This window comes from Hyla sarda, chromosome 5 (assembly GCF_029499605.1).
Source record: "Hyla sarda isolate aHylSar1 chromosome 5, aHylSar1.hap1, whole genome shotgun sequence".
Taxonomy (NCBI): domain Eukaryota; kingdom Metazoa; phylum Chordata; class Amphibia; order Anura; family Hylidae; genus Hyla; species Hyla sarda.
The window spans coordinates 168,792,310-168,811,399 of NC_079193.1; the positions used below are offsets into that span (position 1 = coordinate 168,792,310).

The following is a 19,090-nucleotide window of genomic DNA, read 5'->3' on the forward strand; positions in this document are numbered from 1 at the left end:
ACACATTCTTGGGCACTTACTTTTTCATCTGCTATGTTTCTGCCTCTCTCATTGATGTCTGCTGTGTGAGAATCGGCAGCAGGCTTTCTGCCCCTCCCCCTCCCCTTCTCTTCACATGAGTCTCTGCAGTGTGTACAGCCCCTCCAAAACGTCCTGGAGTCCAGGACGAAGCAGTGTTCACAGAAGCACTGAATGCATTCCAGGAGGCAGGGGGGCAGTTGTTTGACTGGCTTTTTCACTATGAAATACTGAAAATTTTCTAATGAAAACAATTGCAAAACCTATTGTTTTTGCATGCTTTACAACATATCAAAAGTTTTTATATCTGACAGTGCCTATTTAACCCCTTAAGGACCAAGGACGTATCGGTACGTCCTTGGTCCTGCTCTTCTGATATAACGCGGGGTTACACAGTAACCCCGCGTCATATCATGGCGGGCCCGGCGTCATAGTGAAGCCGGGACCCGCCTCTAATAGCGCGCAGCGCCGATCGCGGCGCCGCGCGCTATTAACCCTTTAGCCGCGTGCTCAAAGCTGAGCCGCGCGGCTAAAAGTGAAAGTGAAAGTTCCCGGCTAGCTCAGTCGGGCTGTTCGGGATAGCCGCGGCTAATCGCGGCATCCCGAACAGCTGACAGGACAGCGGGAGGGCCCCTTCCTGCCTCCTCGCTGTCCGATCGCCGAATGACTGCTCAGTGCCTGAGATCCAGGCATGAGCAGTCATGCGGCAGAATCGCTGATCACTGGTTTCTTATGAGAAACCAGTGATCAACATAGAAGATCAGTGTGTGCAGTGTTATAGGTCCCTATGGGAGCTATAACACTGCAAAAAAAAAGTGAAAAAAAAAAGTGAATAAAGATCATTTAACTCCTCCCCTATTAAAAGTTTGAATCACCCCCCTTTTCCAATAAAAAAACACAGTGTAAATAAAAATTAAAATAAACATATGTGGTATCACCGCGTGCGGAAATGTCCGAATTATAAAAATATATCATTAATTAAACCGCTCGGTCAATGGCGTGCGCGCAAAAAAATTCCAAAGTCCAAAATAGTGCATTTTTGGTCACTTTTTATATCATTTAAAAATGAATAAAAAGTGATCAATAAGTCCTATCAATGCAAAAATGGTACCGTTAAAAACTTCAGATCACGGCGCAAAAAATGAGCCCTCATACCGCCCCATACACGGAAAAATAAAAAAGTTATAGGGGTCAGAAGATGACAATTTTAAACGTATTAATTTTCCTGCATGTAGTTATGATTTTTTCCAGAAGTCCGACAAAATCAAACCTATATAAGTAGGGTATCATTTTAATCGTATGGACCTACAGAATACATATCAGGTGTCATTTTTACCGAAAAATGTACTACGTAGAAACGGAAGCCCCCAAAAGTTACAAAACAGCGTTTTTTTTTCAATTTTGTCGCACAATGATTTTTTTTCCCGCTTCACCATAGATTTTTGGGCAAAATGACTGACGTCATTACAAAGTAGAATTGGTGGCGCAAAAAATAAGCCATCATATGGATTTTTAGGTGTAAATTTGAAAGAGTTATGATTTTTTAAAGGCAAGGAGCAAAAAACGAAAATGCAAAAACGGAAAAACCTCCGGTCCTTAAGGGGTTAAAGAATCATTTTTCAGGACTGCCATGTGATGCTCATGCTCCAGAGCCCTGCCTGTGGCTCCATTTATTATTGGTTTTCTGTATTTATAAATCAGTGGCATATAAAAAATGTTTTTTTTTTTGTTTTTTTTTAATAGAGCAGAATCATTGAAAGACTCAATGTCTAAATCATCAATGAAAGATAAGCCATCTGCCCATAAGCAAAGCCAAAACCAACCAACACGAACCTTCTTTCCTCTGGGTCCAGACTTCAGCTTAAATGATAAACCAGCAACTAACAAACCAGCCCAGAACAGCGAGTCTCCCCGCCAGAGGTACACAGCAGAGGAGATAGAAGTGCTCAGGTATGCTTGGCATCTGGTTCCTAGCCATCTAGCAGGCTTCATTCTCACAGCCTTTACTGGTCCATCCTGAGTGCATTCCTTTACATCTCACAGTTTTCTCTTTCTACAGGAAGACCTCTAAGATTAATGGCATTGAGTATGTGCCTTTCATGAGTGTTGACCTGCGGGAGAGATTTGCCTTTCCCATGCCATACTCGTAAGTATGTAGTAAAGTATTGCTAAACAGAACGATAAAAGAATGATAGCATGAATGTCTTTTTCTGTCTTCTCTAGAAAATCTATTATATAATAATAATAACATGAACAGTTATTACCAGAAACATTGGGTGGTTATATTTAATCCTGCATTGCTGTCTCACTAGTACACCTTCTATTTTTCTACAGTGGATACATCGGCAATAGGCCTTGTGCCCAGCTTAATTTTGTCAGGAGCTAGATTAGGGCTCCTATTCTAGTTCATTGGGTGCCTGTACGTCCCTAGGATTCAGATTTCACATGGAGGCTTTACCTTTTGGTTTCTTAAGAATTTGACTAAATAATTGTATCATATTCCATTGGATACTGAATGTACAGAGCTTTTGTTATGTTTTTTTTCTCCATAAGATTGTTACTAACGGAGAATACTTTAATGCGTATGGCACTCAATAAAGCCTGTGCAGTACAGCATTTGTGCTCTGCCATACAGAGTCTGTTGTATGCATGAAGCCTTTTAAAGGGTTTTCTGTGACTAAAATATCGGGAGGGTCTCACCCCTGGGATCTCAGTTATCAGAACCATCACAGCAGGCACAGTGATTCAACCATTTATACAGCTCAACACCATTAATTCTGTCACCAAAAAGAATGAGGCCAAATATGGAAAAAATTCATATACTTTATTGAAAATACAGTAAAAACTTGTACTAAAAAATTACAATACAATAATAAATCGGTGGTCATGCAACACACACTGCAAGAAAATGATGAGAATGTCCCCTATGAATAAACAGAATAAACATGGTACAAGAAGTCTCATTCAAAATGGTGGCCTACCACATGGGGTATGTCAGTATTCAAACACACAATATGTATGAGAATGAGACTGTAGAGAACAGGAATCAAATAAGAAGAAAAAAGACAGGGTAAACAAAGAATGGAAATAGCAGACAAATTCTGGTCACGCCCCCTGACGAAGCGACTTGCGAAAACGCGTTCGGGGTAGGTGAGCTGTCCCAAGATAGGGTGCATGACCAGAATTTGTCTATTTCCATTCTTTGTTTACCCTGTCTTCTTTTTTCTCATTTGATTCCTGTTCTCTACAGTCTCATTCTCATACATATTGTGTGTTTGAATACTGACATACCCCATGTGGTAGGCCACCATTTTGAATGAGACTTCTTGTACCATGTTTATTCTGTTTATTGATAGGGGACATTCTCATCATTTTCTTGCAGTGTGTGTTGTATGACCACCGATTTAATATTGTATTGTAATTTTTTAGTACAAGTTTTTATTGTATTTTCAATAAAGTATATGAATTTTTTCCATATTTGGCCTCATTGTTTTTTGGTGAGAGTATGTTATAGTGGCCTATGGTACTACTATTTAGATAGTTCTTTGGCTAACACCATTCATTCTGTGGATCAGCAGGGCTTCCCCAGAATAGAAATAGACATTTCACAGGAGGTCTCTGTAGGAAACTATATATATTTCTATACACTGTCATTGGAAACACTGTAAAAACCTTTTTTTTAATGTTGAGATAAGATCTTTTAATTTTGTTGTAAAGTACACATGTCAGACCTGCTCCTGCGTTACACTTTTATTACACAGTTAGACTCAAACCTATGCAAGTACACATTTGTTTCACCACTAGAGGGTGTTTTTGTGTTGTAAGAAGTTATAATGATGGACAGCTTCATGCGATGACTATGTCATAAATTGACTGCTGCATCCCAGATTTGTATCTAAATTTGCATGTGGTATACCCACTAGCATTATATTTTAAGTGCATAGCCAATCACAGCTGTGTCCCTGTCAGTTAACAAAACTTTTGACATTTCAAAGTGAGATGTCAAACGTTTCGATTGGTCTGAATATTCAGACCCCACCAATCCTTAGATTGAGCAAGCACGTGGCTGTACGCTTTACTCCACTGCTCACTGCAACCTTTGTATGATTCCCCTAGAGCAGGGGTCTCAAACTCGCGGCCCGCTGGCCATTTGTGGCCCGCGGAACAAAATTTTGCAGCCTGCTGCACAGTTGCGTAGCAAGGGGGAGTGGCAGCTGTAAGCTCCCGCTCCTCCATTCACCAACCTTCCTCACACGCTGTGAGTACACAGAGTGTGAGCCATGGGGACACGATCCACGGCAGCCTGGCGCGATTACCTCACATAATCGCGCCGGCACCTGGAGATCCTGTCCCCGCGGCTCGCATACTGTAAGTAAGATGAGTATGCTCAGGGCCAAGGGGGCACTATACAGGAGGAGGAGGGGGGGGGGTTAAAAACTTAGGGGCAGAGAAAATGGAATATTTAATGTGAAGGCAAAAGCACAGGGGGCATTGTATGTGAGAGGCGCATGATGGGGGCATTATATGTGATTGGCACATGATGGAGGCATTAAATGTGAGAAACACATGATGGGGGCATTATATGTGAGGGGGGCATGCGGCCAGCCTCTACCTCCAGTGGCCCTCAGATAATTTGAGACCCCTGCCCTAGAGGGACTCGATTATAAATCTATTGCGCCCATCTGGTGAATCTTAACTCCTAACTTGGCCAATACTCCATTGCTGCCATTCCATACGGATGTCCCCCTCTGGGCCTGTTGCAATGATGTTATGTCCATTCACTGGCCCTTAGTGGTCATGTGCTGTGAATGCAGGAAGAGACTGCTGAGGCCAGTGATCGACTGCAGCCTCATGTGAACAATGAATGTGATGTCATTGTAGAAGGTCCTCAGCAGTAGTGGAGCAGCAGATTATATTTTCAGCCTGTAGTCCACTTTAGAAAAAATAACGAAAAATGGTGTTTGAAAATTGTTTTTCTTATCCAGACAAATAATTTAACATTCTCTCTTCAGAGAAAAAGTTACATGTTTACTATTCATCTTTTACACTGCAGGGACAAGTTTGGTAAGTTGGCATTGTCCCCCAAGCAGAAGGCCATGTTTTCCAGGTGGGTTAGGCCAGATGAAATCACAAACAACCCTATCATGATCTACACTGTGTCAAGTTTCAGCATTAAACAGGTAAGACTGCACTGTGTCACATATTTTATATTCCCCAAAAAAGTATGTGTCAGCATTAAAAGCATTGCCTGATCTTAATGTCTCTTATAATGTTCAGCAAAGCATTTACTTCAAACCGATCCTGGCATTGACCTGCTTTTTTATTTTTAGCACATGGAATACTGTTTTTTGCACTTATAACTAATATAACTACCTTCAGTTCTATAAAGCTTTCAAGAAATCTAAACAACATATATCATTTCAATAACCCTTTCAGTATGGCTAGTGTAAAACAATAATGTCTTGACGATGGAGAGACTCTGATGTAGCCCATAAAGCAGCACTATTTTTATCCTTTCAATAATTTGGAACCCATTGGATGCTATTGGAAATCTGAGCCCCACATTGGCATCAGACACAACTGTAGCCTTTAAACAACCAAATCAATTTTTTTTTTATTTTATACTAGTAAGTTTTGTATTTTAAGGAAAGGTAACATAACCAATGTGTATTTTGTCTCTAGACAATAGTGTCAGATTGCTCTTTTGTGGCCTCCCTCGCAATCAGTGCTGCCTATGAAAGACGCTATAATAAGAAACTGATTACAAGGTAAGACAGTGTCAGTGAATTCATTGTTATCCTGGTATTAGACATTTTCTTAAGTATGGGTGTCATAAGATTCATAGAAAAAGTTATTTTCAGATTTTTCCAATGTTTTCATGTAAAAGTTTAGCAATATACATGCTTATAAATATTGTAGTTTGGAAAAGATAGTGAGATATATATACAAAAATAAAGCCAGTGCAGCACTCCATAAAGTGAAAAAGGCGAATTTATTCCATCAAAAAAAGTGTAAGAGTAGCGACGTTTCAATCCTTTCAAGGAGAGGATCGAAAAACGTCGCTACTCTTACACTTTTTTTTTTGTTGGAATAAATTCGCCTTTTTCACTTTATGGAGTGCTGCACTGGCTTTATTTTTGTATATGCAGAAGAATTGGTGGACTTGATTCTTGTTCGGTTGCCTGCACCCACTCATTGTACTACAATTTTTTTTACTTGAGTGCTGTTGTGAACTTTTTCTCATATATAGATAGATAGATAGAGATGAGCTCTATGAGACTTGTTTTATTATTGTTAATGTCAAGGGAACTAACAGTAAATGTGGCCAAACCCATACCTTTTGGCTCGACTGGTGATTGCTTTGGTCTGCATAAATCAGTTCCGCTTTCAAGGTGTTTCGGGTGCCTGTAAAAGATACATGCAGTGCTAGGAAACCTGATACTGTTATCCTGGACTTTTCCAGGCAACCAAAACACTTTGAAAGCAGGGCTAATTTATGTAGACTAAAGCAATCAATGGTGCAAGGGGGGATGTTTTTAGAAGTGAATGGTGATTGGCTCACTGGGCAATTTCCTCCTTATTCGGTGGACCTTCCTGCTGCTGCCACATGGCAGCAGTTTAAATATCATTATTTTTCTATTCTTTCAAATTGCTTCTTAGATAATATACCAGTACTTTTTATACCTAGCATCATCTACCCACAAAACAAAAAAGGAGAACCCGAATACAACCCATGTGGGAAATACATGGTGAAGCTGCACATTAATGGCGTACCTAGAAAGGTAACTCATCATTCTGGTCTTGTGTGGTTTATATAGATGTATTAAATAACTAGGAACCCTCTAGGTCAGTGATCTTCAAACAGTGGCACTCCAGCTGATGCAAAGCTACAAGGGCCTGCGTGCCCTGACCTCCTAAGACTGTCTAGGCATACTGGGAATTAAAGTTTTGCAACAGCTGGTGAGCCACAGGTTGTAGATCATTGCTTTATATGGACTGGAAGTAGTGGAATAACAAGTTTATGTGAATTATAGGTTTACAAAGCTGAATAAAAGTTGTCCGTTATCATCTGAAATTCTGTAGTCATAAAAAAGACCAAATAAATATGTATACAGATTTGTAAGTATATACATGATACTGATGCCACTGTGTCCTATAGACACATTTAACAACCCAATTCTACATTTGGATTGTAATGCCTTCACGCTTTTCAGGTAAATTGTCCTGTTTCTGGACAAGATTTTGTCCCATAGACATACCTGTTATGTTACAGTAGTCCATAAAGGGCTGTGTGCTTATTTTGGGGAAATCTGATAGTTGTTTTATTTTTACAGGTGATAATCGATGACTTTCTTCCAGTGGATCATAATGGAGAGTTGTTGTGCTCATATTCAAACAACAAGAATGAATTATGGGTGTCCCTTATTGAGAAAGCCTACATGAAAGTGATGGGAGGTTATGACTTCCCAGGATCTAATTCGGTGAGATAAAAGTGCTTTGTTCTAATCTTTTAATGTTTAGCTCTTAAATCTTGATCTAATATTTCTGTATTTTAAAAATGTAAAACACTTTTTTTTTCTCAGTCGGCTCCATTGGGGGACACACAGACCGTGGGTATATTTTGCTGCCACTAGGAGGTTGACCCTAGGCAACAAGAAGAAAGTCAGCCCCACCTGGCAGGATATACCCTGCCTACAGACTCTAAGCTAGTCAGTTTTAGCCTAGGAGGCAGACACAGGTCTGGAGTTTTTCTTTTCTAGTTAGGGACGTGTTCTCTTTTTCAGGTGGGGGGTTCAGGAACACGGCGCTCCCTGTTCCCCCATATGCGAAGAAGGAAGCTCAAAGCGGAGGGCGTCTCCGCCATCCTTGTGGCTCTGGACTGGCCCAGACGAGCGTGGTACGCCGACGTCGTTCGCCTAGTGGCCGACACACCACTGTGTCTCCCAGTTCGTCCCAACCTTCTCTCTCAAGGTCCCCTTTACCACCCCAATTTACTGTCGCTACATTTGACGGCATGGTGGTTGAAACTGCAGTTCTGAGGGCCAGAGGGTTCTCTCCCCAAGTGATCCGCACAATTATCAGGGCTCGTAAGCCCTCCTCTGCAAAGATTTGTCACCGTACTTGGCGGTCTTACTTTCACTGGATTGAATCTCAATCATTCTCTCCAGTTGTCTTCTCCCTTCCGTGCCTTCTTTGCTTTTTTACAATCTGGACTGGCGCAACGCCTGGCTCTCAGTTCCCTTAAGGGTCAGGTGTTGGCTCTATCCATTCTCTTTCAGCACCCCCTGGGGTCTGATCCTCACATCTGTACTTTTCTGCAAGGCACAGCTCATGCGGCTCCGCCGTAAAGACCTGCCTACTCCCCCGTGGGATCTGAATCTGGTTCTCGGTGCATTACAAGGTGCTCCCTTTGAACCTCTCCAGGACGTTCTTCTTCGCGTCCTTTCCTTGAAGATGGCCTTTCTCATTGCAGTCACTTCCATCCAGAGAGTTTCAGAGCTAGCGGCTCTCTCCTGCCGTTCCCCCTACTTGGTCCTGCACCAGGACAAGGTCGTTTGCCGACCGATTCCCACCTTTTTACCTATGGTGGTCTCCTCTTTTCACCTAAATGAGGCTATCGTCGTCCTGCCCAGCTCTGTCCCATCCCAGGGAGCATTTGCTTCACTGTCTTGCCGTGGTTCGTGCTTTTCGGACCTACCTTTCGGTCACTTCATCTTTTCGTCAGTGGAACTTTCTTTGTGCTTCCGGAAGGTCGTCATAAAGGAACTTCCTGCTTCGAAGGCGACCATTTTGCGGTGGATCCGTTCCGCCATCTCGGAAGCCTACCGCTGCAAAGCGACAAATGGACTTCAAAGGTGCGGTGGGTCTTTTGCGGCGCTGACTCTGAACCGGCACATCAGGTGAGTATAAAAGGTTTATTAAAATGCAACGCGTTTCACCCCACATTGGCGGCTTCATCATGCCTGATGAAGCTGCCCATGTGCGGTGAAATACGCTGCATTTTAAGAAACCTTTTATACTCACCTGATGTGCCTGTTCCGAGTCAGCGCCGCAAAAGACCCACCGCACCTTTTGAAGTCCATTTGTCTCTATCTACTTGGTTGGGAGGCTGCAGACCGGGCTCTAACAATCCTTACACGCTGTCCATTGTTGTGTGTGAGCTCACACAACCACCTGGGGTTAGAGGCTTTAAAAAGAATCCTTCTACCAATACCTACCCAGTCGTTTTTACGCTATGGAGCGCTCTTTTTTTAATATTTTTAGTTTGCCGCTGCAAAGGGAAGACTCCGCCTTTCCGGGTCTCAGCTCATTCCACTCCATCCGTCGGGGCCTTCTGGGCTCTCCGCAATAGGGCTTCGGCCTTGCAAGTCTGTAAGGCGGCCACCTGGTCGTCCTTTCACACTTTTACAAAATTTTACTAGGTGCACACTTCTACGTCTGCTGACGCCGGCTTGGGTTGCAAGGTGTTGCAGGCGGCTGTGGCCCAGCCTTCCACTTGAGTTGCTTGGGTTCTCTCCCACGCCGGGGACTGCTTTGGTACATCCCACGGTCTCTGTGTCCCCTAATGGAGCCGACCGAGAAAAGTAGATTTTTTTTTTTTTTTTTTTTTTAAACTGTAAATTTTTATTGAGTTTTTCACGCAAAAAGAATAAACGTTAGGACATGGTTGGGGGAATACACCCCAATAAAATAGAATCAAACAAATTGATGACTACGCAAAGCCAGGCATCATGGAAGCACGGAAGAAATCAATACAATGAGCTGTATGTAAGAAACAGTCAATGCTCTGGAGCCTGCCATCAACAAAAAAGGAGGGGACGAGAGGGAGGGGGAAGGGAAAAGAGGAGAACGGGGGGGAAGGGAGGGAATACAGATAACAGGAACAACCATCAGGGAAGGGAAACACAGAAGGAAGCACACTAAAAGGAACAGAAAAGAAAAGAGGAACATGAGGAAAACATAGGAGAAAAGTACACGAGGAATCAGAAATCAGGGAGGTTGCCTACCAGTGAACCTGTCCCAAGGGTCCCATACAGAGATAAATAGCGGGATGGTGTTGTTCAAGGAGGCAGTAATCGATTCCAGGGATCGTATTTCACGAATCCTAGTCAAGAGTTCGCCTTCAGACGGAGGGGACGTCTGTTTCCAGTGTTTAGCGATAAGTCTTGGCAGAACAATATGTAGAAATAATTTAAACGGCTTTGTGACCAGAGCTCTAGTGGATAGATGCAACAGACTGAGGGGTCTAAGGGCACCCTAACCCCCAGAACTTCATGGAGTAACCGCTGAACAATCGACCAAAATGAGGTGATGATTATCGGGCAGGTCCAGAATATGTGGTAAACATATCCCAGACCAACACCGCATCTTCAACACTGAGGTGGAACATCAGGGTTCAACTTGTTAAGCAGGACAGCAGTGTGGTACCAACGCCATTATCATTTTATACTGAGTCTCTTTGTAAGCTGTGCAGATTGAAGCCCTAGAAGCCCTATCCCAAATGACCCGCCACTGGGGAACTGAGATAGAAGTATTGAGGGCCACTTCCCAGCGCTCCATATAACAGTGAGAAGGGCGATCCTCACCCTTAGGGGAGATTAAAAGGGAGTAAATGCTCGAGAGTAATCCCTTTTGTCTGAAGCCCACTCCTACACAACCTCTCAGAGCTCGTGGGGAGCGATACCATTAACGAACCCCGCTGCGAGGATAAGTAATGTCTAAGTTGCGTGTACTGGGTCAATGCAGAGGCAGGGAGATCCCACCGAGATTTCAGGTTGTCAAAAGAAAGAAGGATGTGAGTAACCGGGATCACCACATCGGCACAACAGAACAAACCTCTCGAGCCTCACCCCCGAACCATGTGAGAAGTAACTCCAGGGGGAAAGTTAGGATGATAGACAAAGGATTGTAACGGGGAGAAAGAGGAGAGGAGTCCAAACCGCCTGGAGCAATAGGACCAAACGTAACAAGAAAAAGAGATGGGGCCTAGAAGTGTACCCGTAGAGGGTAACAATGGGAAAGACCATAGGAAAGCGTTGGGGTGTGTAGGAGCCAGCCATAGCTTTTCAAGCTCCATTTGCTATAGGCGAGGTGAGTGGATCAAGCGGCTAGGTGACTGAGATGAGCTGCCCAATAGTATTTCGTCACATCAGGTACACCCAAACCCCCAGAAAATCGGTTCGCCATCATTAAAGACATGGGGAGTCGATGACGTTTAGCATCCCAGATGAACCTAAAGATCGCGGACTGAAACGATCGCAGTGTAGCCAATGGGACTCGCACCGGTAAAGTTTGAAAAAAATAGAGCAACTTAGGGAGGATAGTCATTTTGACCGCCGCAATCCGCCCGAAAAATTAGATGTATTGCGACCTCCATTTCTCCAGTAAGGAACGTAGCTCCCTGAACAAAGGTGGGAAATTAACAGAATATAGAGAGGAATAGCTGGGAGAGAGAGAGAGACTCCTAGATATTTTATATTTTATAGCCGAGGGCGACCATCGGAAAGAATAGTTAGAGCGTAGTAATGACACCAGAGAAGGCGGGAGATTCACTGGCATGGCCTCCGACTTGGAAAGGGTAACTTTATAGCCAGACACCAAACCATATTCATGCAAGAGTTTATACAGAGCCAATAGGGACAACAAGGTTTAGTCAGAGTGAGTAAAACATCATCAGCGAATAAACAAACCTTTAAAAGACTTCCTATGTAGATCCACTCCCGAGATATCTGGGTTCCCCCGGATCTGAGCCGCCAGCGGAAAAGTAGATTTTTTATGCTTACCGTAAAATCTCTTTCTGGGGGATCCATTGGGGAACACAGCACCCACCCATTTGTTCTGATGTCTTTGATTCAGTTGTCTGTCCGGGGCTTTGTTCGGTTCTCTTTATGTCTGGTTCCCTAGGACAGTTGCTGTTTTTTTTTTTTTTTTTTTCCCCTGACGGTCCCCTCCTACTGCTTAGGGACTAAGTCTGTAGGCAGGGTATATCCTGCCAGGAGAGGCCTGCTTTCTTTTTGTTGCCTAGTGTCAGCCTCCTAGTGGCAGCAAGGTTTCCTGATCTAAGAATTTTACATTTATTTAGAGAAAACACATTAGTTTTTGTGGTGCTCTGTGCTATCAGAAGCCAGGGATAATGATGTACCAGGGATGCATAAAGCGTCTTTGGCTTACAATTTTGAAATTGGAGCCGAGGACTACTAGCGTCCCTGCTCCTCTTCCATGCTGCCCTATGCTAATAGCATCATTGGCATAGGACACTTTAGTAAGTGGTCTTGACCATGTCTAAATGCATTGAGTTGCTGCCATGTGATTGGCTGATTAGCTATTTGTGCTAATAGGGACTTGAACTGGTGTGCCTAATAAAGTGTCAAACAGTTTAACAAGCATGTGCAATAATTATTCCATCTTGGTTTGGAGCTTCACCGGCTCCTATACAAGCTTACCCCAAATAGGTATTTGGACCTGCCTAATAAAGTGGCCAGTGAGTATATGTGCTCTGTTTTGTAGAAAACATTCTATAAATAGTTAACCTTATAGGTAAGCCAAGCAAAAAAAAAAAAAATGAATGTAAAGAGCAAAAATAAAATAAAATAAAAATAGTTTTTTCCCTGAGAAGAGGTTATAAGTTATTTTTTACATTTTAAGTATAATTTATTTTACATATTTTTATAGGTATTTGTTAGATGATCTGTTACAGGGGAAATAACATCTATTCTTTACTTATCTTTCAGAACATTGACCTTCATGCACTGACTGGATGGATACCAGAGAGGATAGCTATGCACTCTGACAATCAAGCCTTTGACAAAGAAAGCACTTTTCGAATGCTCTACCAAAGGTATAATGTACTTACCTCATACCGCATTTTGCTGTTGTCCCTTATATGTATGTCTGGCCATCCAGTGTATGGACATGCTGTATATGTTGACATCTACAATTTTTTTTATGGCAATCATTTAAGTCAGAAAAATAATGGGGTGTGAGATTGGGTATTCTATTTTATTGCAGACTACTAAAAACCTTAACCCCCTTGGCGACCCATGACGGTTTTAATTCGTTATGGTGCCGCTAAAGGTGTTAAGAGAGTTTAGGCTTAAGCCGGCTATTAACACTTAAAATTCTGCTGTCAAAGTTGACAACTGCATTTAAATGGATGTTAAAGCCATTGTTAGTTGTGCACTGAGTGGGTCTACTGGTCACAGCGTTACGGCCTGGAGATCCATTGTCCTTGCAGCCAGAGGGTTTACCTGAGCCTCCGTGGCTGCCGATCTGCTCCTATTGATATAGCCTGTTTGGGGCAAGCTCTACCAATATACCACTGATTTAATGTATCAATGCAGTTCAAAGGTACTGCATTGATCTGTATGATCAATCTAATGAATGGTGAAAAAAAAAACAACTATATAAATGAACCCCTTCCATAATACAATTTCAAATTACTCCCTTTTTCACATTTTAAATAAACAGTAAAAAACCTATCAACATATTTTTTATTGCTGCACTGTGGCCCTTTTATTGCTTGCAGGTCATTGCTCCTGGTATTGCAGTTCCACTTACTTTATAAAGCCTTCTGTCGTTGGAATTTAGGGTATGGTGGTGTTATTTGATGCCCTTAAAGGGGTACTCAACTGGAAAACATTTTTTTTTTAAATGAACTGGTGCCTGAAAGTTAAACAGATTTGTAAATTACTTCTATTTAAAAATTTTAACCCTTCCAGTACTTCTTAGCTGCTGTATGTTCCAGAGGAAGTTCTTTTCTTATTGAATTTAATTTCTGTCTGACCACAGTGCTCTCTGCTGACACCTCTGTCCATTTTTAGGAACTGCCCAGAGTAGGAGCAAATCCCCATAGCAAACCTATCCTGCTCCGGACAGTTCCTAAAATGGACAGAGGTATCAGCAGAGAGCACTGTGTTCAGACAGAAAGGGAATTAAAAAAGAAAATAATTTTCTGTGGAGCATACAACAGCTGATAAGTACTGGAAGGATTAAGATTTTTTAATAGAAGTAATTTACAAATCTGTTTAACTTTCTGGCACCAGTTGATTTAAAAAAAATAATGTTTTCCAGGGGAGTACCCCTTTAACCCCTTAACCTCTTCAGGACATAGGGCGTATGGATACGTCCTGCATCCCGAGTCCTTAAGGACCGAGGGCGTATCCATACGCCCGTTGGAATTCCGGCCCCCACCGCTAGCCGGTTGGGGACCGGAGCCGGATGCCTGCTGAAATCGTTCAGCAGGCATCCCGGCATATCGCCCAGGGGGGTCATTATGTCCCCCCCATGTCGGCGATCGCCGCAGATCGCTGGACAATTCAGTCCAGCGATCTGCGGCGATTTCGGGTCTCCGGTGACCCGGAATTACTGGCTGTTCGGGGCCGTCTCTGACGGCCCCGAACAGCCAGAGCCTGCAGGGGTGAGGTGGCACTGGTGCCACCTCACGATCGCCCTGATTCGTCGGCCGGATTACCGGCCGACCAATCAGGGCACCTGCTGCGGGTGTCACTCCCGCACCCGCTCCGCCCCTCTTCTGGAGGACGTGAGCGGGTGCGGGACGTGCACCCCGGGTGCTGGGGACCCCGATCCCCGGTGCCCCTGTTGGGATCGGGGCCCCAGGAGCAGCTGCGGCGGCGGGACTGACCTGCAGCGTCTGGATCGTTGGAGGTGAGTGACAGCCTCCTGCTGTTGCTTAGCAACAGCTCCCAGCATGCAAAAAGGGCATGCTGGGAGCTGTAGTTATGAAACAGCAGGAGGCAGACCACCACAACTCCCAGCATTCCCTTATGGGCATGCTGGGACTTATGGTTTTGCAACAGCTGGAGGCACATTCTTTCTATGGAAAAGTGTACCTTCAGCTGTTGTCTAACTACAACTCCCAGCTTGCACAAACAGCTAAAGTGCATGCTGGGAGTTGTAGTGGTGCATCTGCTGGTTGCATAACTACAACTCCCAGCATGCCCGTTGGCTGTCGGTGACTGCTGAGAGTTGTAGTTTTGCAACAGCTGAAGGCACACTGGTTGTGAAACTCAGAGTTTTTTTTTTACCTAACTCAGTGTTTCACGACCGGTGTGCCTCCAGCTGTTGCAAACTACAACTCTCAGCAGTCACCGTACACCATGCACCGTACATGCTGGGAGTTGTAGTTTTGCAACAGCTGGATACACACTGGTTGTGAAACACTGAGTTAGGTCACAAACTCAGTGATACATAACCAGTGTGCCTACAGTTGTTGCAAAACTGCAACTCTCAGCAGTCACCGACAGCCAACGGGCATGCTGGGAGTTGTAGTTATGCAACAGCTGGATGCCCCCCCCCCCCCCAATGTGAACGTACAGGGTACACTCACATGGGCGGAGGATTACAGTAAGTATCTGGCTGCAAATTTGAGCTGCCGCAAACTTTCTGCTGCAGCTCAAATTGCCAGCGAGAAACTACTGTGAACCCCCGCCCGTGCGACTGTACCCTAAAAACACTACACTACACTAACACAAAAAATAAAATAAAAAGTAAAAAACACTACATATACACATACCCCTACACAGCCCCCCTCCCCTCCCCAATAAAAATGAAAAACGTCTGGTACGCCACTGTTTCCAGAACGGAGCCTCCATCTGTTGCAAAACAACTCCCAGTATTGTCGGACAGCCGTTGACTGTCCAGGCATGCTGGGAGTTTTGCAACAGCTGGAGGCACCCTGTTTGGGAATCACTGGCGTAGAATACCCCTATGTCCACCCCTATGCAATCCCTAATTTGGGCCTCAAATGCGCATGGCGCTCTCACTTTGGAGCCCTGTCGTATTTCAAGGCAACAGTTTAGGGCCACATATGGGATATCGCCGTACTCGGGAGAAATTGTGTTACAAATTTTGGGGGGTATTTTCTGCTTTTACCCTTTTTAAAAATGTAAAATTTTTGGGAAAACAAGCATTTTAGGTAAAAACAATTTTTTTTTACATATGCAAAAGTCGGGAAACACCTGTGGGGTATAAAGGTTCACTTAACCCCTTGTTACGTTCCCCGAGGGGTCTAGTTTCCAAAATGGTATGCCATGTGGGTTTTTTTTGCTGTCCTGGCACCATAGGGGCTTCCTAAATGCGGCATGCCCCCAGAGAAAAATTTGCGTTCAAAAAGCCAAATGTGACTCCTTCTCTTCCGAGACCTGTAGTGCGCCAGCAGAGCACTTTTCACCCCCATATGGGGTGTTTTCTGAATTGGGAGAAATTGGGCTTCAAATTTTTAGGGGTATTTTCTGCTATTACCCTTTTTAAAAATAAAAATTTTTTGGGAAAACAAGCATTTTAGGTAAAATGTTTTTTGTTTTTTTTTACATTTGCAAAAGTCGTGAAACACCTGTGGGGTATTAAGGTTCACTTTATCCCATGTTACATTCCCCGAGGGGTTTAGTTTCCAAAATGGTATGCCATGTGTTTTTTTTTTTTTGCTGTTCTGGCACCATAAGGGCTTCCTAAAGGTAACATGCCCCCCAAAAACCATTTCAGAAAAACGTACTCTCCAAAATCCCCTTGTCGCTCCTTCCCTTCTGAGCACTCTACTGCGCCCGCCGAACACTTTACATAGACATATGAGGTATGTGCTTACTCGAGAGAAATTGGGCTACAAATACAAGTAAAAATTTTGTCCTTTTACCCCTTGTAAAAATTCAAAAATTGGGTCTACAAGAACATGTGAGTGTAAAAAATGAAGATTGTGAATTTTCTCCTTCACTTTGCTGCTATTCGTGTGAAACACCTAAAGGGTTAAAACGCTGACTGAATGTCATTTTGAATACTTTGGGGGGTGTAGTTTTTATAATGGGGTCATTCATGGGGTATTTCTAATATGAAGACCCTTCAAATCCACTTCAAACCTGAACTGGTCCCTGAAAAATACTGAGTTTGAAAATTTTGTGAAAAATCGGAAAATTGCTGCTGACCGTTGAAGCCCTCTGGTGTCTTCCAAAAGTAAAAACACGTCAATTTTATGATGCAAACATAAAGTAGACATATTGTATATGTGAACCAAAAAAAAATGTATTCGTAATATCCATTTTCCTTACAAGCAGAAAGCTTCAAAGTTAGAAAAATGCAAAATTTTCAAATTATTCATCAAATTTACGGATTTTTCACCAAGAAAGGATGCAAGTATCGACAAAAATTTACCACTATGTTAAAGTAGAATATGTCACGAAAAAACAATCTCGGAATCAGAATGATAACTAAAAGCATTCAAGAGTTATTAATGTTTAAAGTGACAGTGGTCAGATGTGCAAAAAACGCTCCGGTCCTTAAGGCCAAAATGGTCTCCGTCCTGAAGGGGTTAAGGGCTCAGAACGTTTGAGTACGTCCTGTCAAATCCCGTCCCCCCGCCGCTAGCTGGAGGGGAGCCGGTGCCCGATGCCTGCTGAAATCGTTCAGCAGGCATCGTGGCATATCGCCCAGGGGGGTCATGATGACCCCCATGTCGGCGATGGCCGCAGATCGCTGGACAATTCAGTCTCTGACTGCCCCGAACAGCCACAGCCAGCAGGGGTGAGGTGGCACTGGTGCCGCCTCACGATCGCCCTGATTCGTCGGCCGGTTTCCCGGCCGACCAATCAGGGCGCCTGCTGCGGGTGTCACTCCCGCAACCCACTCCGCCCCTCTTCCGGAGGATGTGAGCGGGTGCGGGACGTGCACCCCGGGAGCTGGGGACCCCAATGTTAATGTTGGGATCGGGGCCCCAGGAGCGGCGGCGACGACGACGAGGGACTGACCTGATGCGGCGTGGATCGTTGGAGGTGAGTGACAGCCTCCTGCTGTAGTTATGCAACAGCAGGAGGCAGACCACCACAACTCCCAGCATGCCCTTATGGGCATGCTGGGACTTATAGTTTTGCAACAGCTGGAGGCACATTTTTTCTATGGAAAAGTGTACCTTCAGCTGTTGTGTAACTACAACTCCCAGCTTGCACAAACAGCTAAAGTGCATGCTGGGAGTTGTAGTGGTGCATCTGCTGGTTGCATAATTACAACTCCCAGCATGCCCGTTGGCTGTCGGTGACTGCTGAGAGTTGTAGTTTTGCAACAGCTGAAGGCACACTGAGTTAAGTAGCAAACCAGTGTGTCTCCAGCTGTTGCATAACTACAATCCCCAGCATGCCCTTCCGCTGTCCGTACATGCTGGGTGTTGTAGCTTTTGCAACAGCTGAAGGCACACTGGTTGCAAAACACTGAGTTTGTTACCAAACTCGGTGTTTCACAACCAGTGTGCCTCCAGCTGTTGCAAAACTACAACTCCCAGCATGCACTGATAGACCGTACATGCTGGGAGTTGTAGTTTTGCAACAGCTGGAGGTATTTCCCCCCCCCCCCCCCAAATGTGAACGTACAGGGTACACTCACATGGGCGGAGGTTTACAGTAAGTATCCGGCTGCAAGTTTGAGATGCGGCATTTTCTGCCGCAGCTCAAACTGCCAGCGAGAAACTACTGTGAACCCCCGCCCGTGTGACTGTACCCTAAAAACACTACACTAACACAAAATAAAATAAAAAAAAGTAAAAAACACTACATATACACATACCCCTACACAGCCCCCCTCCCCTCCCCAATAAAAAATGAAAAACGTCTGGTACGCCACGGTTTCCAAAACGGAGCCTCCAGCTGTTGCAAAACAACTACTCCCAGTATTACCAGACAGCCACTGACTGTCCAGGCATGCTGGGAGTTTTACAACAGCTGGAGGCCCCCTGTTTGGGAATCACTGGCGTAGAATACCCCTATGCAATCCCTAATTTAGGCCTCAAATGCGCATGGCGCTCTCACTTTGGAGCCCTGTCGTATTTCAAGGCAACACTTTAGGGTCACATATGGGGTATCGCCGTACTCGGGAGAAATTGTGTTACAAATTTTGGGGGGTATTTTCTGCTTTTACCCTTTTTAAAAATGTTAAATTTTTGGGAAAAGAAGCATTTTTTTTTTTTTTTTTTTGCATATGCAAAAGTCGTGAAACACCTGTGGGGTATTAAGGTTCACTTTACCCCTTGTTACGTTCCCCAAGGGGTCTAGTTTCCAAAATGGTATGCCATGTGTTT

At 44.0% G+C, this 19,090-nt stretch overlaps 1 protein-coding gene across 6 annotated transcripts in view; it reads left to right on the plus strand.

The window, feature by feature from the left end:
• Positions 1–19,090, plus strand: part of CAPN7 (calpain 7) — a 74,539-nt gene that overhangs the window by 28,989 nt on the left and 26,460 nt on the right. For all 6 annotated transcript variants that reach the window (XM_056520682.1, XM_056520687.1, XM_056520684.1 and 3 more), the window contains 7 exons: positions 1,762–1,968; positions 2,078–2,164; positions 5,072–5,198; positions 5,701–5,786; positions 6,707–6,800; positions 7,353–7,499; positions 12,750–12,856. In XM_056520682.1, the coding sequence (XP_056376657.1) occupies positions 1,762–1,968; positions 2,078–2,164; positions 5,072–5,198; positions 5,701–5,786; positions 6,707–6,800; positions 7,353–7,499; positions 12,750–12,856 (855 nt within the window). The remainder of the gene's footprint in view (positions 1–1,761; positions 1,969–2,077; positions 2,165–5,071; positions 5,199–5,700; positions 5,787–6,706; positions 6,801–7,352; positions 7,500–12,749; positions 12,857–19,090) is intronic.